Consider the following 25,700-nt stretch of genomic DNA (forward strand, 5'->3'; position numbering starts at 1 on the left):
TGAAGTACACGAGTATAAAAGCTCAGCAGGTAAATACAGACACCAGAGTCTGCACTTTCAGTCTAGACTTGCAGCCTCCCCCTCACACGTGAGTCACATCAATTTACTGGAAGAGGCAAGGCTGGCAAGACAGCAGACTGTCACAGCGAGCACACATTATGCAGCAGAACATCAACTCCCAGGCAGTTAACACTGAGAGGAGTGTTAATAAGTACAACTGTTTTAACACCTGGAAGTTAATGCGCTAATGATATGCTCTATTCCCCTTTCATGTAAACAGAGCTACCAATAAAAAATGCCTTTAAATGGATAAAATTGCACAACATTCAGGAAGGAAGCGGAAGAGGGGCCATTCTGCTGCACCAAAGCATTAAACCGCGTGTAGCCAGAACAGTTTTGAGAACTGAACACCAGTCTTGGGGAGTTCAAGCACTGAGACACAGTTCTTGCAAAGCTCTTGGCAAAATGAGTAATCAGCCTTTCTTCCAGCTCATTATATCTTCTCAGGTACGTCTGCTGTTAGTGATTTGATGCCGTTTGGTGACTTACCTCTGCAGGAGCATGTAGATTCGTGATGTGATTGGCAGAAGGCAATCTGCTATCGATACGTCAGTGCTGATGACTTTATGAACCAGATCGATTATTGGCTTGACCCTCTGGCAATGCTGAATCACATCTGGGTAAAGAAAACTAACACTGGAATGCAAAATCATACTTAAGCAGTAATCAAATCCGGAACGATGCACATAAATCTTACCACACATCCCGATGGTCATTCCCCATACCAAAAAAACATTTATCTATCTCAACTTTCCCCTCATCTAAAATTTATCTCAGCTCACTACATGCTCTGGGCCTTTTAGAGTGAATTTTACAGTATTATATTAATAATTAAAAAATAAGGTTTCTGGGAAAGTATTCCATGCTCTTTTAAAACCGGTTCAGTCCTACTATTAACCTCAAATTGATACAGGTCAACAATTATTTATTCTCTTTTATACTCCAGCCTATCTCACCTGCTGTCGATACAACTTGGAGCAGCATCTCAATCTCGCAGGTGAACAGTGTCCAGCTGCTGTAGGAATATTCCCATCGTACCAAATAAGCCCGGTCATCCAGCATCACTTGGCCCACTGTTCCCTGGGGTATCCGCAGATTTGTTTGACCTAGTGCTAAAGATTGAAGAAGCGGGTGAAATAAAGTCACAAATTTCCCTGTGAGTTAGAAGCCAGATAATGAACTAAATTCCCCAAAGCATTTCAAAAAGAAAAGGTTAAATAAAGTTTCCTTACCAAGAGGATAGAGGAGCTTTGCAGCCTGTCTTCGCCAAAGCGTGCCGTCTTCATGAGAGATCACATCAGGAGGTTTATGTTTGTACAGTTCAATATAGAAGCACATTTTATCCAGGAAACTGTATACCTGCACACAGAGAGAGCTTCAACAACACAGCCAAAGAGCCAGACCTCCTTAAAAATTAATCAACTAAGTCATTTTCAGGAATAGGCAAGTTTTCTTGACATGGACAATATCCTTTGTATATGTCAACCACACCAAAACATAATTAGACAGCCCACATGTCCAGACAAGTCTCATCTAATGAATCAGGAACTTCGTATGAGTAAAGCACAACCTGAAAAACTAGGCAGTATCTTAAACTTCAGCCATTAGACTTGAAAAGTCTTCTAGAAGCAAGAAAATGACCTGCAACAGCACAGGACTAAAAAGAAGTGATGTCCACTGTTCTTTGACAAAAGCTTAATATCTGTCACCTAAGATTACAAATGAGATCAGCACAAGTAATGGAAAGAAGGAATCACACAGCATTATCACACAGAATGTTACCCCTGCCTTGAAATAACTCATCTCCCAAACACCAAGAGAGATCCTGTACCTTTTTTGCAGTAGATTTATCAGACACAAGGGCTTGAAGCAGCTGAAGGAGAGGAGTAAGCAGATGGGGAAACATTCCACAGACACTGTCCAGGATAATACCCAGACCCGCAGTGGGTTCCTGATTGTTCAAACAGAAAACAAATGTCTTATTACTAAAAAAAAAAAGCTAAAATGGTCTTGGTAGAGCACAAGGATCCAGTTCCTTTTTAAGTTGTACATTTAACATTAATCATGCACAAAAGTATCACTCCAGTCCTTGCACAGACTAAAGCATGAGGCAGTGTGCAAGTATAAGGCAGGAAAAGACTATAATGCATTTCATATCATCCTAATTCTGTGACAACAAAAAAATAAGCATGATGCTTTTGCCAGCAGTTAGTTCAATCCTTGCAACACCAGCCCTGGTTTAAACTATCACCTATATTAAAACTTGTTCCAGTATCCTTCAAGAGTAAAGCCAAGGCTGTACCTAAAAGGCAGGAAAGGGCAAAAGTAAATCAAAGATAGATACAAATGACCACTGGTTCATCAGGCCCTCCTAGAAATTAACTAAATAAATACAATTAGTCGGTTCCTTTCCTAAAAGGGGATCTTTTATCAGGTTTTAGTTATAAGCAGGGTAGGTCAAAGAAGTTGCCAACACACTCACCGTCTTCCAGAAGAGCTGAGGAATGCTGGAAGCTGCCAGAACTTCACAGGCAGCATCAATTATATCCTTCAAAGGAAGAGAGAATGGAGAAAATAGAAGTTACTTTACACAGGGGAATTTCATCCCAAGCAAATTCTGCCACATCTTTGGAAATTAAGTTTCCATGTTTACCAGCCAAGCTGTAACTAATTCCTCTAGTCAAAACAGAAAGAAACACCCAACACACCCAAACCCAGAACACACAGCCAGCCTAAAACCATGGTCCTTATCACAAATGGACTGGGCAGGATAAATTTCTCCCCTATATCTGCAAAGGGCTATATGATGTCTTCTGAAACGTGGAACTGGAGTGTGCAGTATTTCCTTTGCTTTGGAAATAACACATCAACAATCAGGTTCAAATCCACAGGACTTCAAGTGCAGTATATGCTCTTTTGTTATTAATCAGCCAGTCCGCAGAGGTGTTTACTACATTTGCATTGTGTAAATGCAGCAGGAAAACCAGCAAATTACTCTTTTAGATCTAACTCACGTAAAGTTTGCAGTCTCAAATGCAGGATTACCATTTCACAAAAGTAATTAGCATGAGTTATGACAGGTTATTTTAAATTAGGTAACAGACGCAATGAGCCTTGGACACTTACCTGCTGATTGCCCAACGTATGTAATTCCAGTGACGTCAGGACAAAAGAAAGAAGTCCATAAATACACATACACGCTGTGCTGGCTGTGCACTGGAAAAAAAGAATACATAGGCCATTAGAGGAAAGACTACGAATTACAGAGCACACAGTAACCGTATTCAGTCTGCTTTACAAAGCAGTTTATTCTCATATACAATATTCTCTAATGAAACCATATACAGAGAATAGTGCAGAGTTAAATCATCTCATACTCAAGATCCACAATGGCAAGTACACTCACGGAGGCAAATCAACAAATGTGATTTAATGCAGTCTATTCTGCTCAAAAGAGATGTAGTTCTTCAATTTACAAAAGCTTTTTTATTATTACTTCAGCTTGATTTCTGATCTTCAATGAAAGAAGGTAAGATGATAAAACCTGCTTTGCTGCATATTCTGCTTAAAATCAGATCTAGTTTGAAAGGACATTGGTTCAAAATCATCCACTCCCCATCACACCTTTACATCAGTAGCAGTTAAAAACCTTCAAGAGTTTACATGCACAATTGTAAGAAACTCACATTCTTCCCCCCACTGCTCAGCGATCGCAGCAGCTTTGTCAGATACTGGAAAACGTTCAGCTGGATAGCGGTGCTGCCCATTCTCCTGATGATGTTTGCTGACTCCTCTGGGTTTACGGTGTGACGGAGCAGAGCCCAGGCCAAAAGCACCGGAGCGTGATGTGAGACATCCCCTAACTGCAGCAGCTGATTGTCCATCTCCTGCACAGAGACAAAACAAAAGCAAAATAACTGAGATCTTCTGAAAGAAGCTCATACTCAACTGATTGCATCTGCTTGCTAACAGTCACCTTTCCCTTGCAGATAATTATTTCAAACATGCAGCTGACCAAATCATATACTTGCAGCCTTGGTCTGGCTCTCTGCATGGTTTACTGACTTAAGAGTTGGTGTAACCTCAGATGATCTCTGTCCTAAAAACCCTGACACTACAAATCCTTTGTTTCATTCCCTTCGGGAAAGTTCACACTGCCTATTGCTTTGCACACACCTTTCTTTAGAGAAAGGTCCAAGATAACCAACAAAATACAAGTGGAAGAGGAATTAATTTTGTTCTTAATTGCCCCAGAATGTTATGCAGATGGTAGCTCTTACACTTGGTCAACAAACCCAAGAATTAGAAACTTCCAGGCATAACCTTTAAAAAGCACAGCTTGGGTAAAACCGTAAGTTCTGCACTGTTAGGCCTGACCAGGGGTTACGCTGCCAGTGCTTTACCTGGTGGATGCGCTCAGTATTGGCTAACTTGTGCTCCCCCGTCCTGTCATCCAGAGCACGCTCATGGAGGGAATCAATTTCCATGCCTTCCACCAGAATAAGAGCACTAAAGTAGCTGCGAGCAGAAAAAGAAATTAAAGAATAGGTCAGAAACTTTATTTTAAACTTTTAAGAGGCAGCAGCAAGAATTATAAATTCTTTTTTTCTGAAGAAAACAACGTTTCACTCTGTACTCACAAATACACATGATACTCACCCGATACGGTCAACCAGGTGATCCATGCTCTCGTCTACCAAGTGTCTGTTGGTTTGTCTAGTGCCAAATCCCTGTTCTTTGAACATCTTGGCAAATGCCAAAAGCTCCTCAGGTGCCATTTCAAAGTACGCATAGTAGAGGAAGATGACTTCCAGGAGCATGGACTGTTCGCGGAGGCATTGCACAAACCAACGGGAAACCTGACGTTCTGTCTGCAAAAGGAAAAATCCTACCATGTATGACGAGGCTCGTGGGTCACTCAAAGCAGTCAAAAAATGAGAAGTGTGAATATTTCAACAGCTTGTGTAGCCAGCAGTTTATACTCATGGCGAGGAAAGCCACTGTAAATACAGAGTGTGCTGATGCAAAGAGATTACAAACAACCACATGTAAATGGATCTGTTAGCCTAGGGCTGTCAATGGATTTATCACAAGGAACAACACGTTCCATACAACTCTCTCTGTTTCTGAGCAGAAGTGTGTTCTGTTAGAGAGAAAACAGCTTCTTCACATACGCATTTTCCAATGCGCTACATATAAGGAAAGACTTTATAAATTCGATAAAAAATAGAAAGAAATAAAATACCATGAGATTTCCATGTGTTTCCCATGTAGGAGCTTCTGCTTTGTACAGCTCTTCAAACTGTTTCCGGTAATTAGGAACTAGTTCCTTGTCCAACTTTTCGATGCACTGGAAGTATTGTGCCTTGAATAAACAAATGATTAAATTAACTTCTCACACATACACACACGTGCTTTTTACCATCACAAGTGGACAACTACTACACAACTTACATATTTAGCTTATTTCAATGACATGACAGCCAGGAAGAGGGTTTGGTACTCACTGTGTAAGGGTGCCTCTCATCCTGAAAATAAGTGAGTAGATGGAGGACGCAGCGCAAAATGCAAATCCTCTCTTCGTAATAATAGTCAGCAAGCTGTGAATATACAGTTATATCGCATCAGTTTGCTATAGTGCTCAACTCCATACACTTTCCTCTCCCATACACTGCCACGGCCTTCATCACAATATATAGGCTCAAAGCTCTCATTGCTCATCCCTATTATCCTGTGTCAGATATGATCATCAGTCTCCAATTCAGAGTTGTCGCTTCAGACAGTAACACACGAACCTATCAGCTTTGGAAAACATGGGTGCATACACCTGCCCAGCTAAATTCCCTGATAGTGAGCCTAAAATTTCCTTCCTGTAGCAACTATTAACACTGTTCAAATCTTTATGCTCATCCATCTATTTTAGAAGCATCTTCTAAAATCTGTTTCTTATATAAAGGAATACTTCAATTATTCCAAGATTTCCTGGATCCGGAGAAATAAAGTTGGTTCTCTGTCCAAAGAGATCTCTTCAACAGAAAATAAAAATGGAAATTACTAACCTTCAGCATCAGAGCCTGACTCTGCCTTTCATCCTGAAGAACTGTCTGTGAGTAAAACACAACAAAATAAAGAATTATTCACTGCAGAAAATACCTACCAACAAAATACATACTTGCAAAAAAAGAGACTGAATTCTTTCAATTTCTTTTGGAAAGACAGATTCCAAAAGTACAAAGCCAAAACACTCATTGGTAACTACACATTTGTTCTTCATCTCCACTCACTCTCCTTCAGAAATCTGTAGCTTTCCTGTGTTCTTGCAATAGAGGAGCACAGTGAGATTGGAGCAGGAAGACATACAAGAAAATTTAGCCTGCATATCTGTGATCACATTTCCTTACGGTGGTACTACTGGTATTAAGGAAAGATGTGGAGTAAGTAGAATGTAAGTGGGAGCTACGGACCTTCAGGGAGTCCCTTGTTCCCCTGTAATCCTCTTGAAGATAACACTGTAACAGCTGCACACTCTGCTCTTCATCCAGACCCTGAAAAACAGAGAGATGCTCTGAAACGAATAAAAAGCAACTGAATTCATGAAAGATGATGATTCTCTCCAAATATTCGGGCAGCTCCTCTCTTCAAAACACATAATTTCCAAAATATGCCAAAAGGATTTTTTGCATCAGGCAGATGCTTCCTTTAGTCAGCACTTCTGTTTAAAGAAAAACACGTAAGCTTTGATGTCACTCAGACGCAGCCAGTTTAACTTCAGCAAACAGAACACAACAGTGATTATAAAACAGGTACTGCCACCAGTCACCGAGTTCCAGCGTGTGGCTTGAAGGAACAGAACCTTGCAGGAAAACTGACACTATTTGCAAACACGGCAACTGATTGAAGAGACATCAATTTTTAGCTGAGCAGTTTCGGATGTCTTGAAAGAACCCAAGAAAAACCAGAAGCGGGTGACAGGTTCTGAAAAGCAGGGCCCTTTGCAGCAGGGGGGTGTTAACCAGGAAAACTGAGGCACCTCAAGGTCACTAAGCACTTCTTAAAATCTTCATCTACAGTCCCAACATGTACTTCTAACATCCCTTAGACTATTCTGAACCGAAAGTAATTTTTAAGTTTGCCTCTATTCAACATCAAGAAGCTTACTTAAATAAAAGAATTCCAGTAACAATGCATTCCAAGTGCAGGGACAAAAAAAATCATCAGAATAGCACCTTCACTCACCAAAAATTTGCTGACCCTCAGACCCAACTCTTTTAGCGGAGCGGCTACATCTTTATCAGCTTTTATCTTTTCTGCGGAAGTTGTACTAAAAGAAAATAGAAATTTTAGTCATGAAAAATGCAGCAATCATGTAGAATGAACTAAAGAGGCTTAATTCCAAAGTCCTATCAGTTTAAACGGAACATTTGCTTTTTCCTCAATGGCCTTTCAGTATTTCATACAACAATATTCTGTAACCTCCCCACCCGAGAAGACTTAACGTTTTTCATAATTGTTACTATAATAAACACAGGCTATATTCATTCCACCTTCTCCAATGAGGGAATCTGGATATCCTTCTGGGACAAATGAGTGTCAAGAGGAGTCACCTCTCCACGGGCTGCACACGATCACGCAGCTCAGCAGAGACAGGGGTTAAGAGCTACATAACATCAGTAATGACAGCAGGAACTGCTGTCTCTCCTTTCTGCTCTGTATTTCATGCCCAAAAATGTGGATTAAGTACTTTCTCTTGATACTTTGTTCCTGAAATCTCAAGTCATGCAAGAGAGTAAAAATCTATTTTTAAGTAACCAGAGAGAAACATTCAACGTGCTCCTCTACTTATCAGAAAATCTCATTTAGAGGGTAATATCTAAACTCAAGCAACTACTATACCTTGGCGGTTTATAGTATGAAAGCCCCTCTAACAATCTCTGCCAGTGCTTGTTCAATTCTGTTGCAATCTGTGCCTAAAAAAAGAAGCAAACACTACCGAACAGATTCCTCAACATACACTGTGGAGTATCAGATTTGTCAAATTTAAGCAAAGCAAAGAAATTCCACCACCACAAAGAGACAGGAACAACACAAGACAAGCATCTATGATTCAGACTGATTGAAGGTGCGTATTGTACGAGACAGCTCGCTGACTTGCCTAATCACGGGAAGGGAGAGGAAACAGGAGGCAATGGACTAGATTCGAAAACATTTGGATTTCCAACCTCTGGGCAAATTCTTGAAAGCAGGGGCTCCGTCCCAGAAAATAAGGACGCAGGCTGTACCGCTCATGAATAACCCAGGCCAGCCAGTCTAGAAAGCAGCACTTGTGTCCATTCCAGAAAGGGAATCACCTTTTCACACACACCCTTCCAGGCAGTTCATGAAGCAGCTATAAATAAGGAGTGGAAGAATGAACAAGTAGTGGAGACAGAGGAACAAAAATCGCACCAAGGGAAAAGCAGCAAAACACACTTTCACTAATATTCAAAGAGATGTACAAACGATATATTTGGCCATGAAGTCCACTCAGTGATGGGCAAACCTGCTCAGCAAGACATGGACTTACTGGTTCTCTTAAAGCTGATCTGCCCAGGAGAATTGTCCATAATTCTCTGCTGCTCCTGTAAACACAGGGAAAAGGTGAACAGTATTTTAATGATGAACATGATGTCAGGCTTCTATTTAGCTTACACCTTTTCAAACCTGCAATTAATGCAGAGCAGATTGTATTGCAATATAAGAAAAAATATTTAAGGAACATTAGTTTTTAGCTGACCGGTTTAGATGTCCTGGAAAACCCAGGAAAGAAGCAAAGAGGGTGACAGTGGCTATAGCAAGACTTGCAAACCCACATCAAAGCAGCAGCACATTTATATCACATTACTAGCTCGATTTGATTTTGTTACTTGGACATTTAAGGTTAATAAAAAAAACCTAATGAAAGTATAGAGCAATATTCTATTCAGTTAAACTTGAAGCTCTCCTCCAAACAAATTCTTCTGTAACGGTTTCATCCTTCACTCTAAGTGGAGCATAAAACTGGGTAAAGTGAAAAATCGCAACAGCTTTACATAAGGTAGAATAATCTGCCGCAGGTCTCCAGAACATTTACCCTTGCCTTCTTTTTCCTTCCTGAGAGCTCTGTAGAAAAGCCAGCCTGCACCACGAGGTATTACAGATTGGATCCTGACAAAAACAAGTGTCCTTACAACTGCTCTGAAAATGTATGTTTGCCAAAAAGAATATCTCAGGAACTCAGACAAATGCTGCACTGATAGCAACGTAATCCAAATCAGGAGTTAAACACCGCAGCTCCCCACGCAAAGACTATCTACAGAAGCAAGAACACTCATTAACTTATTTTTAGAACAGCATCATCCAAATAACTCACTGTGGCAAAGTCGTCTGCAACTCCTGACACAGGGTGCCATGTAAATTATGAGATCTATTATTCCCCATACACCTATCAACATAACGTCTACCTGCTAATTCCTAGATAGCTGGGCACACCTCCCTGTGTATAAACTAAGGAACATCCCCATGACTTGGGGCAGCCTCTCCAGCCCCCCCAGAGCAGCGAAAGGCCACAGTTTTACCAAGAAAATAATGTCTTTGTAGAACTGGGCACCAGCCTCGCACAGCCAACCCTTCTACTTTTCATTCCCTGTGAATCTCTTCTGTGAATAAAACAGACGCAGTTTGTTGTCAGTTCGTTGGTTACAGGCTGCAAGAGAGCTAAGGACGGAAGGCTCTTTTTATGCGATCACATGTAACAGTGGTGTTCCTGTCGCATTAGGGCTTATAGACACTAATTTAATAAAAAATAGATATCTAGGAACCCTCCAGAGGATAAAAATGGTACAATAAAAGTCAAAAAGCGTGCTCAGGACAAATGACAGAACTAGTCTAAGGTGATCACTGAACCTGGGATTCAGAGAACAGCCTCCCTTATACACCTTCCACATCTCTATTTTGATTTTTACGTTTGCAAAGAGTTGTCCAAGAGGTGGAAGCAGCCCCGAGCGCTCTGTCCTTCCACAGGCGCCTCAGGGACGGGGCTGCTCCGACAGACCGCTCGGGCGGCAGCGCCAACCGCGACCCAGCTCCGCAAAACCGACACCTTAGCGAGCACTTCACCTTCCACAACGAGGAAGGAAAAAAAATAACACGAAAAGAAACTCCACAAAATCCCTAAAAAGTCGTTACTAACACGCAATTCAGCCCCCCGGGGGTCCCGCCGGGACCCTCACTGAGGGGCGGGGCCTCGCTGCGCGCGCGGAGGGGCGGGGCCAGGTCGGCGCGGGCCCCGCTGCCGTTAACCCGCCCCGCCGTGCTCCCCCCGCCCCGCGGGCCCCGCTCTGCCCCCCGCCCCGCCCAGGAGGCCCCGCACGCAGCGGGACCCGGGGCCGCCCCCACCCTCAACCCCCGACCGGACCCCGGACCGGAGCGGCCGCCGCGGTCCCGCACCTCGCGCACAGCCCGCCCGCCGCCATCTTCGCTCCCTGCTCACGTGACCCGCCGCGCGGAGCCGCTCGCCCCGCCCCCTCCTGCCCACGCCGGCGTCACGTGGTGCCGCCACCGTCCCGCCCCCTCCACCGGCGGGCTTGGTCATGTGACAAGCGGCAGCGCCAAGATGGCGGCGGCCCGGGAGGTGGGTAACGGGTTCTGCTGCGGGACACGGGCGGGAGCGGCCGCGGACCCTGGGCAGGACACGGGGCTCACCCGGGAATAGCCTCCGAGGCCTTCCCGCTGAAGCCCGAGCCCCGCCGCAGCTTCCCGGTAGCGAAGGTTGGGCTGCCGGGGGTGGCGGCGGCGGGACGGGGCGAGGGGAGGACACGGGGCAGGAGGCGGGTGGTGCAGGAGGCGATGGGGCGCAGGTCGGGGGAGGTTTCCCGGGGTGCGGATCGCGGCAGGGGAGCGCTGGGGCCCGCTCGGTGTGTGCGGGAGCGCTGCGGAGCTTCCCGTTACCTGCGGGAGGATGCGGGGCGGGGAACCGCCGCAGGCACCGGGACCACCCCGCAGTGAAACACGGGGCGTTGCGGAGCCAGAGCCGCTCCTGGCCCGGCTGCCTGCGGGGGGAGCTGCCGCGGGCCCCTAGTGATGCAAGAGCTGGGTTGCAACCTTAAAATTGACAGGATTTTCAGTCTTTGGCCACCCTGCATCTTCCTAAATAAGCCTTGAGCTTCCTCCTCCCTTGTGCTCAGAAACAACAAGGAGTGGGACCCCAAAACCATTATTGGTCATGGGTAGATATTTATTGCCCATACCAATTCTGTTTGGTTGGCTATATGAGTAATTATTCTGTTTAAAAAGAAATTGTGATGGCAAAAAGGTTACAGTAAACATAATGAAGTTGGATGGAAATTGAGTATTTCGGGCTATACAAATAAGAATAGCAAAATGTAATCTTTTAATAAGAGTTTTCAGTACAAAGTCATAAATAACTAAACGCTCCAGAGCGTTGTGAGGGAGTTTGACACCACAAACTAACGGTTACCCAGTACTATTACTGATGAGATCTCTATCAGCTTTATAACGTGGTGACACCATTCAACACTGAATGAAAACCCAAACCTTAAATAAACTTCCAGCCTTTTATGAGGGAGCTCATGTAGATATTAGTAATGAGACTGGGGGAGCAGAATTTAATGAGCATTTACTACTAATTGGCTTAGGGGTGGGGCAGAAAGAATGAATCAGTCCAAAGCTGCAGCTGGAGATACCAAATCCAGTAGGGACACACACAGCTGGGTCAGCAATTCAGAAACTGATACCTTCAAAGAACCAAAAGAGCTGCCAGTATAACGGTGTTGGCTTAAACTTAATATCAGATTGTGGATAAGGAGATACAAAGGTTTTCAGGAAGCAATAAACACTGGTGAGAATTGCACAATGTCGTGAATGCTCACAATACCTCCAAGAAGATACGATTTAACCTCATAGAGCCATTATGTGCATTGCTGATTATCTCAGTTATTTATCTTGTAGTCCAAAAGTTTAAAGGAAAGTTTAGTTTGCAATGCAGCTGTCTCGGGGTATAAACTTTGATTCAGATAAGGTGAAGCGCGGTTAGTGCATTATTAGTGAGACAAGAGAGTGAGGGGATATAGAAAACAGTGACAGCTTTAGATTGTGGTTAAGAATGTCTTAAAATGTTTACTGGCTCCTGAAAAATGTGAGTTAAACAGCACATACCAGAGGTTAAACAAATCACTTATAAAATAATTATGCAGTTTGGGGATGGGACTTGCTAATATTTGTCTAGTGTGCTTAATGACTGACTAACATTAAAATACTTCACTTATTTATACAGAACTACAGTCCATGAAAAATAGGTTCGCACTCAGAAAATAGGAATGAAGACAGCTGACGGGGAAGAGACGGTGTCAGGGGTTAAAGAGAATGAAGCCAATACCTTTCCTTAAAAATAAATCAAACTCATTTACTGGCATGTGAAGCTGTATAATAATGAGTTATACAGCTACAACACATCCTAAAGTTAAACTGAATATCACCACTATGTCGATATGGACTAGAAACATTGTTTAGAATAGATCTTTTTGTGACAAATATGACCCATGATTGTTGTAGAAACAAAAAAATTTAAGCTGCTTAATGCTAAAGAGGTGATGAGATGAATGTCCTTTCATGGCCACAGGCAAGTTGGGGTCTGTTCGTTCCAATTTTCCATCCTCAGATCTCCAGCGTAGCTTATCCTGACAGTTCTGGTACTAGATCAAAATTAGATAAAGTACACCATCTGATAATTCTTTTTTAATGCTTGTGATGTTTTCTTTCCCACTTCTATTGTAAATATGATGTAGCACTATAAACGATCTGCTGCAGTGGAACTATTCATAATACCAGTAACAGAAGGAGAGACAGGTACGTAGGGGGTTTTGCACAGCAGTAGGAAGAGAAATATTTAACGAAAGCAGGAACATTCTGTAAAATTACAGTGAAAACCACATACAAAAATAGGTTCTAAAATTACCTTTAAGCTTTTAAATTAACTGTATTTCAAATTCACGCCACAATGAAACCTTCTGGGAATCGTTATGGCCCATTTGCTTCCCATTTCAATTCAAAGATACTGTAAAACTGTATCTCAGTGTGCCAGTATTTCTGCCGCTGCAGGCTGGCTTGTCTGATTCTCAGATTGGGTTAACAGTTCTGGCTGATTTATTACCTCACTTTTTATTATATTTTTGATGTTAACAATTGACACATAACTATCAGTTTAAATTGAGCTTAAGAACAAAACAGCTGTGTGAAACCTTTAGCTTTTAATAGCTGCTTTAATTGTTTGCCCTTTTTATATTTTGTAATAGGAACTGCAGTAGCATGAAGGAATTCTTCCTAACGGAACCTTATTGAGCACATCAGGGCTCCTGAGAAGGATTTTTGAAAGCCTGAGCCACCGTGAGCTGGAATCATGTTAAACAAGCCGGTGCTGGTGGAATCGCTGATCGTGTTCGTCATCGTTCTCTCCGTGCACGCGGTGGTGTGGGACCGGTACTCCTGGTGCGCCGTCGCTCTCGCCGTCCAGGCTTTTTACGTCCAGTTCAAATGGGACCGTTTGCTGCAGGCGGGGGGGGCCGTGTTCCAGTTCCGCGCAGCAGCCAACAGCGGGCTCCTGCCGGCCAGCATGGTCGTCCCCTTGCTGGGGATAACCATGAAGGAGAGGTGCAAGTCGGCCGGCATCGTGTACTTCGAACGTTTTGGCATAGTCGTGGCTTCCACGGGCATGCTGGTTGCTCTCTTTTTATCTGTAATAGCAGTTGGCATCACAAAACCCGTGCCAACCAACACTTGCATACTGACCGGTGTTGCTGGCAGTATAATTATCTATACCATGAAGCATTCTCTGACTGTTTCAGAAGTGATAGAGGTCCTAGAAGTGCTGCTCATTTTTGTCTACCTCAGTATGATCTTGCTCTACTTGTTGCCTCGATGTTTTACTCCTGGAGAAGCGTTGCTGGTTCTTGGAGGTATAAGTTTTGTCCTCAATCAGCTCATTAAACGCTCACTAAATGTAATCGAGGGCAGAGGTGATCCCATAGACTTTTTCCTTCTGGTAGCAGTCGTTGGAGTTGTTCTTCTTGGGCTTTTCTTCACTGTCCTCTTCATTTTCATGGATTCGGGTACGTGGATCTCCTCCCTGTTTTTCCACATGATGACAGCAGTGCTGGGCTTAGGGGTCATCATGCCCTGGCTCTACCGCCTGATCCAGAGGAACCCTTTGTTCTGGCTGCTCCAGTTTCTCTTTCAGACACAGACAAGAATTTACCTTCTTGTCTATTGGACCTTTTTGGCTGCTTCAGCGTGTGGTGTAGTTTTCTACCAGAACGCTAAGAGATCATCTGAATCGAAAAAACACCAGGCCTCCACTATAACCAGGAAATATTTCCATTTCATTGTTGTAGCTACTTACGTTCCCGGACTGATCTATGACCGCCAGCTTCTCTACGTCGCTTCAGTGCTGTGTCTGGCAGTGTTTATCTTCTTAGAGTATATTCGGTACTTCAGGATCAAACCGTTTGGCCAAACCCTTAGGTATCTGCTGTCTCTCTTCTTGGATGAAAGAGACAGTGGACCTCTAATCTTGACTCATATTTATCTCCTCCTTGGCATGTCCCTCCCAGTGTGGTTGTTCCCCAGATCTTGTGCTCCTAAAGGCACCTTGTCTGGGGCGGGAGCTCTGGTCCCCTACTCGGGGGTACTGGCGGTGGGGGTAGGAGACTCGATTGCCTCTGTTTTTGGCACCACAATGGGGGAAATCAAATGGCCAGGAACCAAGAAGACATTTGAAGGAACAATGACAGCTATTTTTGCTCAGATCATTGCTGTGGCTCTTATTCTGATCTTTGACAGCAGCGTGAATCTGAACTCCAGCTACGCCTGGATTCTGGCATCTGTGAGCTTAGTTTCTCTTTTGGAAGCGTATACCACCCAAATCGATAATCTGCTGTTGCCTCTCTACCTCCAGATAATGTTTATGGTATGAAGAACTTCCAGGAACAGAGATTTTCCCTTTCTAGAGAAAAGTGGTAACAGAACAAGCACCATAACCAGAGCTCAAAGGTGATCTAAACGCTGCTTTTGGTACAATTGTTAAAGACAGAAATGAAAAAGACCTATTTAAAATAAAGGTTTTGCCTTGGTCTTCTTTTTTTCCCCATGTTTAAAACAGCATGAGCCGCTTGCTTTTCTCACAGGAACGTAAATATGATTAAAAAAACACTTGTGTTTAAGAATCAAATTTAAAGTTTCTGGGTGCCCAGGGGCAAGGGAAGTAGGGGAAGAAGAGGTAAGTCAATTAGAAGAGAAAAATAACCAAGGAAACCTTCAGTTTAGGACACAAGCCTGAGCTTGCCTCAGATCTAACTTGTATTTCTTAACATTCCTTAATTTTCACCTTGCTGTAAGTTGGCTGGGTTTTTCTTTTGAGTTTTGGGGTCAGTAATTGTTCTTGCGCACATTGAGGGTTCAAACAGCTCATCAGACAACTTAGCGCTGGTCCCATCTGTTGGGAGGAGGTCACATTGTATCTTCCTCAAGAAGAAGATGAAGGAGATGAAAAGGAGAATTTCAATTTTTTTTATTTAAATGTTAGAAGTTTGGAGGTTTTCATTTTCATAATTCCAACATGAATCTTTAAAAACTGTAATATTTTAAATCAACACACCCAGAAATCAAACGCTCAGCTACAGTTTGCTAGAAATACTTAGACTGATTATAAAAGTAGACTTCCTGCTTCATTTTGCCCACAATAGAGTTATTTTAAATCACTGTTATTCACACAATAGGACAGAGACCAGAAGGTGGAAGTCAGCCACCTTTACACGACACGCTCGCCTGCATTGCTGGGGTTGACACAACCACGAAATGCGCTCTTGACTTAAAAAAGGAGAAAACACTAAGAATCTGCAAGAAGAAATGCTTCTTAACTGGTCCCAGTCAAGGTGCAATGGTCCTGAGTGGTGTGTTCTCAAAACTGAGGGAGTTTCCTTACTAAAAGGACTGGGTGACTGTTTTCACATTACTGGGGCTCGTGCTGTAGTAGAAGCCCCTGTGTAAGTGCAGGTGTGCTCAGCGGTGGCGAGGGCCCTCGTTCTGAGGAGAGGATGAAGTTAATCTTGGGAGCTGATCTAGTGGAAGTTGTATTTGAAGGGAACATGAACAAATGGTCAGAAAGAAACGTTGATCAGCTGTTGGCTCCAGAAGCCAAGCGCTACCTTCAAGTGTAGAGCGACGGAAAAGGCAGCTCAGGAGTTGGCTGGAGCCTAAAGAAGAAACAAAACCAAAACTTCAGAGGCTGTTCCAGCTCTACGGGTATGAAATCAGCACCAAGGTACTACCAAGAGAAAACCTGTGACACGCGAGACCACCAATAAATGTTTATCCCGGCTATTGCAATGAATAGGCTCCAGTTTCCCCAGCAGGTTGTCAGGATGGTGACCTTACCAGTTCTCTTTGCTCCAGCTGGTGTCTTTGGCTTCCATCACGTGGAAGGTGAACGCGTGGCGAGAAGACTCCGAGCTGTTCAGTTCGCTCTTATGGACGACCTCACCGTGGATGAGGATGAGTCCACCTGTTTGAAAGAGACATCCCTACTGCTTTCTTTTCAAATTGTCAGTGCCAGCATTAAAATACAAGGGAAGCTGAAAGCATTAGAATACACTTTTAGCTTTCTTGTTGTTCTTGATCTGTAGGCAGCTTCATTTGGGGGCTGTTTTACCTTTATTTATAGGCAGAGGTATGAACTGGCTGTCGTCGTAGGCCGGCTCCGACCCTACAAACTCGACACACGTTGAGGACCCTGACGCTGCACGGACCATTCTCCGGGAAATTCCACCTGCAAATCCACATAAGCAGCAAACACACAAAAATATAACAGCTAGTTATGTTTTACACAATGAAGGAACAATATCCACGATTTCTCTTGGCAATTATAAGAACTTTATTATTATAGTATATTCACTTTTTTCCTTAGTAATTTAGATGTTTGTTTTGTTTTTTTTTTTTTAATTAAGCAAAGACTTCAGATTTTCCAGCTGTAGCAGAAACTAATAAAGAACGTGTTGAGGTTTAACATCACTTTCAGTCGAACCAGTACACAACTGTCTTATTTTTGCTTTTCTGGTCATTCTGTGCATTGCAACATAGCCCCTTAGGAACACAAATGGTCACACACTTAGCACAGCCAACCTTTGGCCCATATCTCCTTTCTATAAGAACAAAAGTGCAATCAGTGCAGCTGGCTGCAGAATTTGAGGGCTGAGTGCCTGAAGAGCACTATGATTGCACTGAGTGAATGCTTAGGAGAGCAGCAGCTTAAAAAGCTGAATTGTGTGCCCTGGAGGGAGTGAAAAACAGAAAGTGTTGATAATCCAATAGTGGTTACACATACACAGCAACTACCATCGGTGACAACAGCCGTTACGTGAGTCTGCGCTGATCTGGCTTTGTCTGTGTGCTCCCCTGGGAAGGTTCACATGGTGTCCAAGTGATCCTTGCATGGACTCGGAGCCTTTCCCTTTTTACTGAAGTTCAGACCAATATTTGATAGTTGTGTGCATGTGGAAGAGGATTCTTATTACATAAGACTAAAAATTTTGTCTGCCAGGGAGAAAAAGGGATCTTAGTGAAGGGGGTGCAACCTGGAAATGAAACAGTTTTGTGAGTGGATGGGGGAAAAATTAAAAGGAAAACAAACAAACAAAAGTTATTTCTTAGTGTGTTCCTCCTCTGGGGGGCAAAAGGAGGATTATGACTCTTTGCAATCCAGATATCAGACTTGCTGAACTTTTTCAAGGCTGCAGTCAAAACTCTGGGAGGAGCACCAACATCCAGCAACGACCTGTTTCACTACAAGAAGAAAGGACCCAGTGGTTTAACACCTTCTCAACTTTAAAGTCTTAAATGTCAGCGGCCTGGCAAGGCACAATCTGAATCTTGCAGGGGAAGATTCTGAAATAATACTGAAGTTAAAAGAAAATATTCATGAGCAGTTTTAATGGGCCTCCCCTTAGGTTCTGGAGTAAATAACACTCAGGATGACTGTCCTTCCTTTCCCTGGTGCCCTGATTCTTTGTTTCTAGGCTTGATATCAACTTAAAACTAAATAGTGTCAGTCATGTATAGTACCTATTTTTATTAAAAAATATTGTTCTAGTAGCCTCATGTGATGAGCCGGTGGCCAAGAGCAAAGCGAAGCAGTTAATAACCTGCTGAAAAATGTGGGTTTAGATTTGACAACAGCACAGAGGGAGGACTTTGTGGTGAACAAATCATCCTTTCAACAAAGAACGGCAGCGCGTTTCTGCAGGCACTGAATGTGGGGAGCACAACACGGTCCGTGTTACCTCCACCCTTAAGGAAGACGGGGGAGCGCGTTGCACGGCACCGAGCGACCGCGGCTCGTACCGGTGTGGGAGCCGGGGATGAACCACAAGCAGCCGTTCTCCCGTGTGGCGTCTTCCAGGGCGATCCAGAACCCCAGGATCCTGCCCAGGGGCTCCGTGTGCAGGAAGGTGGCGTCCTGGTGCGGGGTCACTGCAACGAGACATGTTTTAGGGACTTTTAATACCTGAGGAATTCGGTCCCGCTAGATGGACGACAGGCTTGTTCTCCCCGACTTCTTGCCCTGACCTACCCTTCCCACCCATCAGTCATACGTGTTGCATCTTACGTGAAAAGACCAGCTTTCCGCTCGTTGCAAATGTAAAAGTAGCTCTTTTTTCAAGTTGCAACTAACATAGAAACTGTTCTGGAAAACGTGGATGCTTTTAAATAATTTTAAGAAGGTTTGAACCACAAAACTCAGAAGCTTAAGTCTGATTCTGGGCCTTTTTCGTGGTAATATTTCTTTCCTGAAAGAATATTATCTGCGGTATGATATAGAGATAATATAAATCTCACCTTCACCACCAATGCCGGGTTGCTGCAAGGAAAGAAAGGTGATGTGTGAAGAGTTTCACGGCTTCCCACCCAACAGGGTCTTATTTCTTGAGCGAAAAGATGACTTAAATCACTGTACCTTGAAGATATACATGCTTTGCACAACTACTGGTCTCTCAAGGCCCAGTTTTCTTCCCAATTCCTGCAAGAAACTTTCCAAGATTCAAGTTTGCTGCGTCCCATAAAGCATTATTCTTTCAAGATATTGAAATTTCATTTTACAGAAAAAATGACTATACTTGGGATTCTAGAAAATTAAGATTAACTACCCCATAATATGTTTTTTATCCCAGATCATTCTAGGAAACAGTCACAGCTCACCTGCACCTTGGTGGAGTGGGTGATTTGCTTGAAGACAGGATCATAAGCATGTAACGCTAAGGGGAAAGAAAAGGCTCAGTCTGAAGATGCAATTAACAGAAGGGGACTCGGCAGCAATCAGTGACGAGCTGCAGAGTCGACAGCCAAGCAAGATAAACTGCAGCCAGAAACTTTCATCCCTCCCAAGACTGGGCATATGCAGCTTATCACAACTAAGATGATACAACTTGTAGATTTGTACAATAATCTTTAGAGGCCAAAAATATAATCAGTCAGTGGCCACAAATGACATATAAAAAGCAGCGCATAACAGAGTGATTAAGTACTATATTATGCAAATGCTGATATAACCACCACTATACATGACCCTGAGGCAGACAGGTGAATTCACCCTTTAAAACACGGTTCTTAAGACCTACAATCAATCAATCAAGTGCTGCAAAAATGACCTAGGGCTTGTTTTGTGGTGCATTTTGCAAAGACCGACAGCCCGCAGGTCAGAGCTGTTTGTGCACAGACGCTGCAGCCCAGCTCCGACAAACCATAAAGCAAAGACTTGGATTCGTGCCTCCATCTCTGTGTGGTAAAACTCGCCAAGAGGACACACAGCCGGGTCCAGCAGGGGCTGCTCCTGAGCAGGGGATAAGGCGAGACTCAGCTAAAAGGAGTAATTATAATATATGTCTTGTTAAGTTGCCGAGTCAGCAGGCAACTGTTGTTTTCACTTCCCCTGGGGAAAAGCTGAAGTACAACAGAATAGGGGGGGAAGGGGGGTGTTTTTTTCTGAGAAAACAAAAAACCCAAGTACTCTCGGTTTCCAAGTTTAGTGAAGTTTATTCTGAACAAAGTTCATGTGTTTGGAGATGCTGTGAAACCTGCTCTCGTTTTCCATTTATGGTTTGAAAACAAAAGGGATCAAAACGGACATTTGGCAGCTTGGAGAGAGGAAATAGGTCAAACTGGAATCAGTCAGGGTAAAGAAAAGGTGCTGGTGACACCAAAGGAGGGGGGACAGCTTCAGCATGGGCGACCCACCCCTGCACAGGACACAGAAGACACGGTTTGATCGGTACTGAATGTGACCAGCCTTAGGTTGTAAATTCACTAGAGCAATCTCATACGTAAAAGTGACAAGGGCTGAAGTCCAAACTCTCACATGTCAGTGACTCTGAGCTGAAAAACATCCTAGAAATGTCTTTTGAAAACGATTGTAATGAAGATTTTTAAGTCCTTTGACAGCAGAGAGTGAGGAGCAGCAAAGAGAGAATTGCAGAGACAGCGGCAGAGCTACATGGGGAAATCAAGCTGAAGAATTCAATGTGGAAACCCAGAGTACAACAGCCGGGGGTTGCAAAGCCAGGAGATGTGTGGCCCCAATGGCAAGAGGGGGTGAAGCTTGAGATGTTTGATGTTGTAGTCCCTAGAGAAGCAATAGATGAAGGAAGAAGTAGGAAGAAGTGCTTTCTCTGCTCAGAAAGGTTTCAACTCAGCTGGCCAGGGATATTTATAGTGAGTAGGTCTGGATAAGTCCCCACATCTGAAAACCACATCCCTTTTTTCCATCCCTCTCAAAACCCCAACCTCTAAACATACCGTGGCCAATCTTGCTGACGGATTTCTCCTTTGGAATTAGAAAGTTACCTACAAAACAAAACCAGAATTTAACGTTGTTTGCAAAGGAGAAATCATCCCTAAAGCTGAAAACTGTCCCCTCCCCAGCCTCCTCCGTCCCCTCCCCGTGGTGAACTCAGGCCAGGACTTACCTCTCTCATCCAAAACGCCTTTCTCAAAGAAGAATCTAATCTTGTCCCCGCTGGTTAGGAAATAATCCGAGCTACCCTGCCAGGGATAAGAGCCCAGTAAAGATACTATCCTTGTAAAAACATAAATGAACCTTTGATCAGAGCGTTAACACTCACCTGCATCTTTTTCACATCGAGCGCAGCATAAACAAAACACAGGCAATAGAAGTTACTCGTAAGAGGGGTTTTCACAAGGCTAAATGTCATGGCACGGATTAGGACTTTACAAGAACTTCTCGCATAAAGCCTACCCTTGCTTTTCTTTTGCTGGCTGCCTGGAAAATAAGCTATTTTCTGTCTGCAGAACAAATACAAAGTGACCTGTGAGAGCTGCTTGTGGCTACCAGGGACAAGAGCTGTGGGGGCTGACAGCGCAGCAGAGCCACACGCATCCTCTCCTTCAGCCTCTGCTAAGGCCACCACCACACTTCTGGAGGAACCTGGAGAGCAAACGCCTCACACGGTGTTATGTTCAGTTCGAAGAAAGAGCCATATTCCCCCGGAGTGGAGCCTGAGCAGCTACTTTTCCCCGCCCAGCACTCCGATGGGGACTCTCGTGGGTACCTGTGCCTGGAGCTGCTCATCTTCCTTGGTGGAGAAGGCGGTGCGGCAGTGCGGTGGCACTTCCATCTCCGCTACGATCCTCCCGATCTGGTTCCTCATGCTGTCACACTCCTCCGCGGTGAAAAAGTTCTCTAGGACGAGGAAGCCGTCCTCGTGGAACTGGAAGAGATGGGGGTGACTGCTCTTCCCAGAGTCCTCGGGGGAAGCAGCGCAAAGCGGAAAAACACAGTCCTGACCCTTTGCTGTGGCTCAGAGCAGTGTGGAAACACCCCGACTGCAGCTCTGCAGCTGGACAACATGCTCTTAATTTTTAATTTCAGGAGGAATTTCTATTGTAAAAAAAAAATAGTTTGTTAACAGGCTCAGGTCCCATACAATTCAGAACAACACATGTCAGACCCTTTGTCCACAAAACAGAGAAGATATCATCACTAGAGCCTTTGTGGTTTAAGGCTATCTTATCTAAGATGTGTGACCGGCAACTATTAAATTACAAAGCCTGCTAACTGATCAGAGCAGGCACACCTGGACTCCAAATAAGAATGAGATTCCTTTACAAGCTGCAAAGCATTGTTTCCTCTGAAGGAAAAATCCCTGGGTGGATTTCTCACAGTTGACTACACAATCCCTTCCAAAATGAAGTGAACTCTGTTGACATTACTGTTTCTTTATATAGAATACCCTGGAGATTATCCTTTAACAGACAGATTTTGACTTGGGGATGAGAGCTGAGCAGCAGAGACAGAAAGGGCACGAGAGAAATTCCTTCGAGAGCTCTGCGGGATAAGTTGAAGAGTTCGTAGCCACAACAGGGTCCTCAAAATTAACGCAACACAAGAAGCTGAGAAGAATATAAAGTGTTGTAAAGAAGATCTGACCTCCCAGACCTGCTCATGGGTTAACTAGTAGTGACTGTCTTACAAGTAGTATCACCCACCTGCACACCAGCCACGCTCCCTCCCCAGGGGACACGTCCTCACCTTTTGCACCTGCTGCTGGGTCACAGACGCCATGGGAGGCGGAAGGTCCCGGATGCCACCAGCGGCACCGCGACGCAGCCGGGCTCTGCGGGGCCGGTTCCTGCTCTCCACGTGATGCGGCGCCCAGCATGTGATACCAGCGAGCGCTGGGCCGGACGGCCGCGCAGCCAGCGGAGCAGCCACGCGGGGAGTTCTGTCCACGTCCCGGGCTGTTTGTCCCTGCCGGGGACATCTGGGGCTACGGAGTTTTTGCTTTGGCTCCTGGTGCTTAAAGCGCAAAAATTATTCCGCTCCAGTGCAAGCGTGAAGTTGATTCACTGGAGGAATCACTGTTTTTTTAAATCTGGGTTAAGGTGGTAAACACAGTGGTAAATTAAAGGAGGTAAAATAAGATTCAAGTGGGATTAAAAGATCTAAAAGTTTGAATCACCGCTTTAAATTAGTTTCAGAACTCCCACAGAGCCCTTTTTGCTCAGTCAGCCTTTTTTTTTTGCTGCAGCACCGGAAAGGGACCCCAGTGACAAAGGAGATGACAAATGCCACACTAAGGGTTTGGTAAAATCACAGAGAACGGATTTGTGGGTTTATTCACGGCTGCTCGTTGGTGATTTACACCTTCGCTTGCTCAGTTCACCCTCCGGCTGCTCAGTGTGTGCACACGAAGAGCTGGACCCAAAGCCACAGCTCAAACAGGGAGAAAAAGAGCAGAAAGTGGGTCTGGAAGGCAGAAGGGAGCGGAAAACAGCTGTCAGCCCGGCGGTGGCGCTCCCGGCCAGCACAGCCGCCCGCCGCGCTGCACACCTGCGGGATTGTCTCTCCAGAGGGAAACACAAGCGTTTGGCTGTTGCTGAAAACACTCAAAACATCATTCAGCAGCACTCCACAAAGAAATAACATCATGGGGTAGGTTTATAGATCACCCAGCAGAACAAACGCAAAAAAAACTAAGGAAAGGGTTCAAAATGCCCACGGGAAGGTGTTTACTTCCAAATATATTTGTTAGCAACTGAAAAATCCATCTTAACAATTTGTTGTTTGAAAAAAGAAAGTCTTCCATTGGGTGAGGGAATCGACTCCAGACAAAAATTCCTCCCCATCTTGTTCACTGTTTTGCCTTTTTTTTAATAGAAAGGGAATTCGGTGCTTTCACTGCAAAACATTTTTGAGCATTTACAACTTGTTTTCAAGCTTTTTCCTGCACCCAAGAGGATACGAGTCTGGTAGTTTAAAAAGCTAAAATTTGCAAGAGGATTTAATCACCTGGCTATGAATGTGGGGGGGAAACAATCAGCCTCCAACACTGCAAAAGCAAAAATAAAATACATTTAAAAATCAAGTATTTCCTTCTTCCTGTTGACGAACTCTCACCAACCAATGGAGCTGGAGTGTTTTTAAGGAAGATGAGTAACCAGAGGAGAAAATCCCCGCTGTAGCTATTGGCTGCGAGTGGATCTGGTGAGGACCCACCTCACCCCAGAGAAACAGCCCGTGTCACTGTGTTACCTCCATCACTCCGAGTGTTGTGTGTTTCTCCTTCCCAGTCCTATTTTTCCAGCAATTTCACACGTCATCTTCTCCAGTCTCCACCTCATGCACACGCTGGTTTAGCTCATACGCACGGCAGCAAACCACAGCTTTCCTGTTCTATGGATTTTTTTAAGCAATATAACCAGCAGATTACAGCACACAACACAGCGAGTACCGGATAATAAGTGACTGCATAAAGCAGGAGAGACAGCCCATCTCGGCTCTTTGCCACTCCACACGTGCCCCTATTTTGAGGCTCAGAAAGACCGTTTCAGCAAGAAGAAAACCACCCCCACCACATAATGCCCCCAAAAAAGTCAAGGAGAAGGATGTCACCTTTGTAAACACCTTCTCTTCCAGTAAGTTTAAATAAGGAAGGCAGAAAGTACATGGACAAAACTGGGAAATGGCCCCTTTTCCTTCCCTTCCTCCCCCTCCAAGAGCTGTTTTGCAGATTAATAACGTTTTCTCCTACCAGCTCTGCAAGAAAACCGCATTCATGGCCAACTCCATTGGAGGCTGTGAAAGCCCATCCTGGGTCTGCGTGCAGGCACAGGAGTGAGGGACAGCTGGAACATGAACAAACCTGCAGCAGGCAAAGCACAGGAGCTTCAAATACCTTTCTGACTGGCACTATTATCCTAATTTCCTCCTCAATAAAAGCTCCCGTTGAAAGCATTGGGAGCCAAGCCAGTTGCCAGATCCCCAGAGCCAGTTTAAGCAGCTCAGCACTCTCACCAAAACTGCTGCTGTTGGCAGGTACGCAAAAATGTCACCCCCATCTCTCATGGCCTCTCCTGAAGCGTTCGATATGATTTGCAATGAGTGCCTTAGTGAGAAACAAGGAGCACAGGAACAACAATAACCATAGCGAACATTTAAACGGTATTAAATAGTATATTAGTATTTAAAATGGTATAGATACTTGACTACTTCTTTCCCCCTGTATCAGCAGTCCCTTCTTTCAAGTTACCAGAAGCCTCAGAAATGCTGTAGTTTTCCATCAAGAGAATTCTCATCGTCATCGACAGGTGAAACAAGACTGGCGCTTTCTTCAAAGATCAGCAAGGTAAAAGCTTATGGCACAGCCGGGCTAGATGATTTACTGGAATAAAACCAATTTAACAGTCCCAGCTGCCTCTACTGCATCTTCACTCTATGCTTTTCAGTGAGATACATAGAAAACTTGGAATTATCAGGATTAAAAGCCTTTTTCCAACAAAGATAAGGTCTTTCCCATTGGGCTCTTTCCCATTACTGCATTAAAGTCCTGCAGGAATCCAGTTTCTTTGATTGTACCTTTCATCTGCTCCTTTCGCTCAGCTGTGCAAAGAGCTGGTAAATCCTCACCAGAAGGAGCTGCAGTCCAGGTGAGCCTGAGATGACACAGGGTGTTCTGCCCTCTCCTTTCTTGGTTCAGTCCTGCTAATAATTTAATTGAAACTCATCAATGCCAATAAGCAGCACCACAGACAAGCACCTTTCA

General features: G+C 44.2%; 3 protein-coding genes and 1 long non-coding RNA gene across 7 annotated transcripts in view; 1 reads left to right on the plus strand and 3 right to left on the minus strand.

Moving 5' to 3' along the window:
• Positions 1-10,625, minus strand: part of NUP188 (nucleoporin 188) — a 27,196-nt gene extending 16,571 nt beyond the window's left edge. For both annotated transcript variants that reach the window (XM_065035825.1, XM_065035824.1), the window contains exons 1-17: positions 10,525-10,625; positions 8,624-8,678; positions 7,954-8,027; positions 7,297-7,381; positions 6,525-6,605; positions 6,120-6,164; positions 5,568-5,660; positions 5,306-5,425; positions 4,720-4,931; positions 4,464-4,578; positions 3,747-3,947; positions 3,187-3,276; positions 2,543-2,608; positions 1,892-2,011; positions 1,293-1,419; positions 1,017-1,172; positions 550-676 (exon numbers count right to left, since the gene is read on the minus strand). In XM_065035825.1, coding sequence (XP_064891897.1) covers positions 550-676; positions 1,017-1,172; positions 1,293-1,419; positions 1,892-2,011; positions 2,543-2,608; positions 3,187-3,276; positions 3,747-3,947; positions 4,464-4,578; positions 4,720-4,931; positions 5,306-5,425; positions 5,568-5,660; positions 6,120-6,164; positions 6,525-6,605; positions 7,297-7,381; positions 7,954-8,027; positions 8,624-8,678; positions 10,525-10,550 — 1,793 coding nt within the window. In that variant the 5' untranslated portion in view covers positions 10,551-10,625. The remainder of the gene's footprint in view (positions 1-549; positions 677-1,016; positions 1,173-1,292; positions 1,420-1,891; positions 2,012-2,542; positions 2,609-3,186; positions 3,277-3,746; positions 3,948-4,463; positions 4,579-4,719; positions 4,932-5,305; positions 5,426-5,567; positions 5,661-6,119; positions 6,165-6,524; positions 6,606-7,296; positions 7,382-7,953; positions 8,028-8,623; positions 8,679-10,524) is intronic.
• On the plus strand, positions 10,597-15,247 carry DOLK (dolichol kinase). Of its 2 annotated transcripts, XM_065035839.1 has the most exons (3): positions 10,624-10,708; positions 12,882-12,942; positions 13,389-15,247. In XM_065035839.1, exon 3 carries the CDS (start codon positions 13,493-13,495, stop codon positions 15,062-15,064), a length of 1,572 nt encoding a protein of 523 aa, XP_064891911.1. In that variant the 5' UTR covers positions 10,624-10,708; positions 12,882-12,942; positions 13,389-13,492; the 3' UTR covers positions 15,065-15,247. The 2 variants fall into 2 exon arrangements, with proteins under 2 accessions (XP_064891912.1, XP_064891911.1); XM_065035840.1 differs by lacking the exon at positions 12,882-12,942 and having other exon boundaries at positions 10,597-10,708.
• Positions 15,248-15,641: 394 nt separating this feature from the next.
• On the minus strand, positions 15,642-22,951 carry PHYHD1 (phytanoyl-CoA dioxygenase domain containing 1). Of its 2 annotated transcripts, none has more exons than XM_005513962.3 (11): positions 22,688-22,951; positions 21,708-21,866; positions 21,105-21,180; positions 20,935-20,982; positions 19,342-19,397; positions 19,100-19,162; positions 18,982-19,003; positions 18,487-18,615; positions 16,799-16,915; positions 16,525-16,651; positions 15,642-16,343 (listed from the first exon to the last, which is right to left on the minus strand). In XM_005513962.3, the coding sequence occupies exons 1-11, from the start codon at positions 22,718-22,720 to the stop codon at positions 16,298-16,300; spliced, it is 876 nt and encodes a 291-aa protein (XP_005514019.1). In that variant the 5' UTR covers positions 22,721-22,951; the 3' UTR covers positions 15,642-16,297. The 2 variants fall into 2 exon arrangements, with proteins under 2 accessions (XP_005514019.1, XP_021137106.1); XM_021281431.2 differs by having other exon boundaries at positions 22,645-22,767.
• Positions 22,952-24,197: 1,246 nt separating this feature from the next.
• Positions 24,198-25,090, minus strand: LOC135575849 (uncharacterized). Its single transcript, XR_010467188.1, has 3 exons — positions 24,953-25,090; positions 24,690-24,800; positions 24,198-24,331 (listed from the first exon to the last, which is right to left on the minus strand). It is a non-coding gene; the product is annotated as an uncharacterized LOC135575849 (long non-coding RNA).
• Between the last annotated feature and the right edge of the window lie 610 nt (positions 25,091-25,700).

This window comes from Columba livia, chromosome 19, assembly GCF_036013475.1.
Source record: "Columba livia isolate bColLiv1 breed racing homer chromosome 19, bColLiv1.pat.W.v2, whole genome shotgun sequence".
Lineage (NCBI taxonomy): Eukaryota > Metazoa > Chordata > Aves > Columbiformes > Columbidae > Columba > Columba livia.

What these genes read in the sequence shown, in the direction of transcription:
- PHYHD1 (XM_005513962.3), bottom strand. Translation starts at nt 22,720, where the DNA reads ATGGCGTCTGTGACCCAGCAGCAGGTGCAAAAG. An exon ending in CGTCAGCAAGATTGGCCACG is followed by an intron (nt 19,398 to 20,934) that starts GTATGTTTAGAG and finishes CTTTCCCCTTAG; the next exon opens with CGTTACATGCTTATGATCCT. An exon ending in CATCCCCGGCTCCCACACCG is followed by an intron (nt 16,916 to 18,486) that starts GTACGAGCCGCG and finishes GTGGATTTGCAG; the next exon opens with GTGGAATTTCCCGGAGAATG.
- DOLK (XM_065035840.1), top strand. Translation starts at nt 13,493, where the DNA reads ATGTTAAACAAGCCGGTGCTGGTGGAATCGCTGATCGTGTTCGTCATC.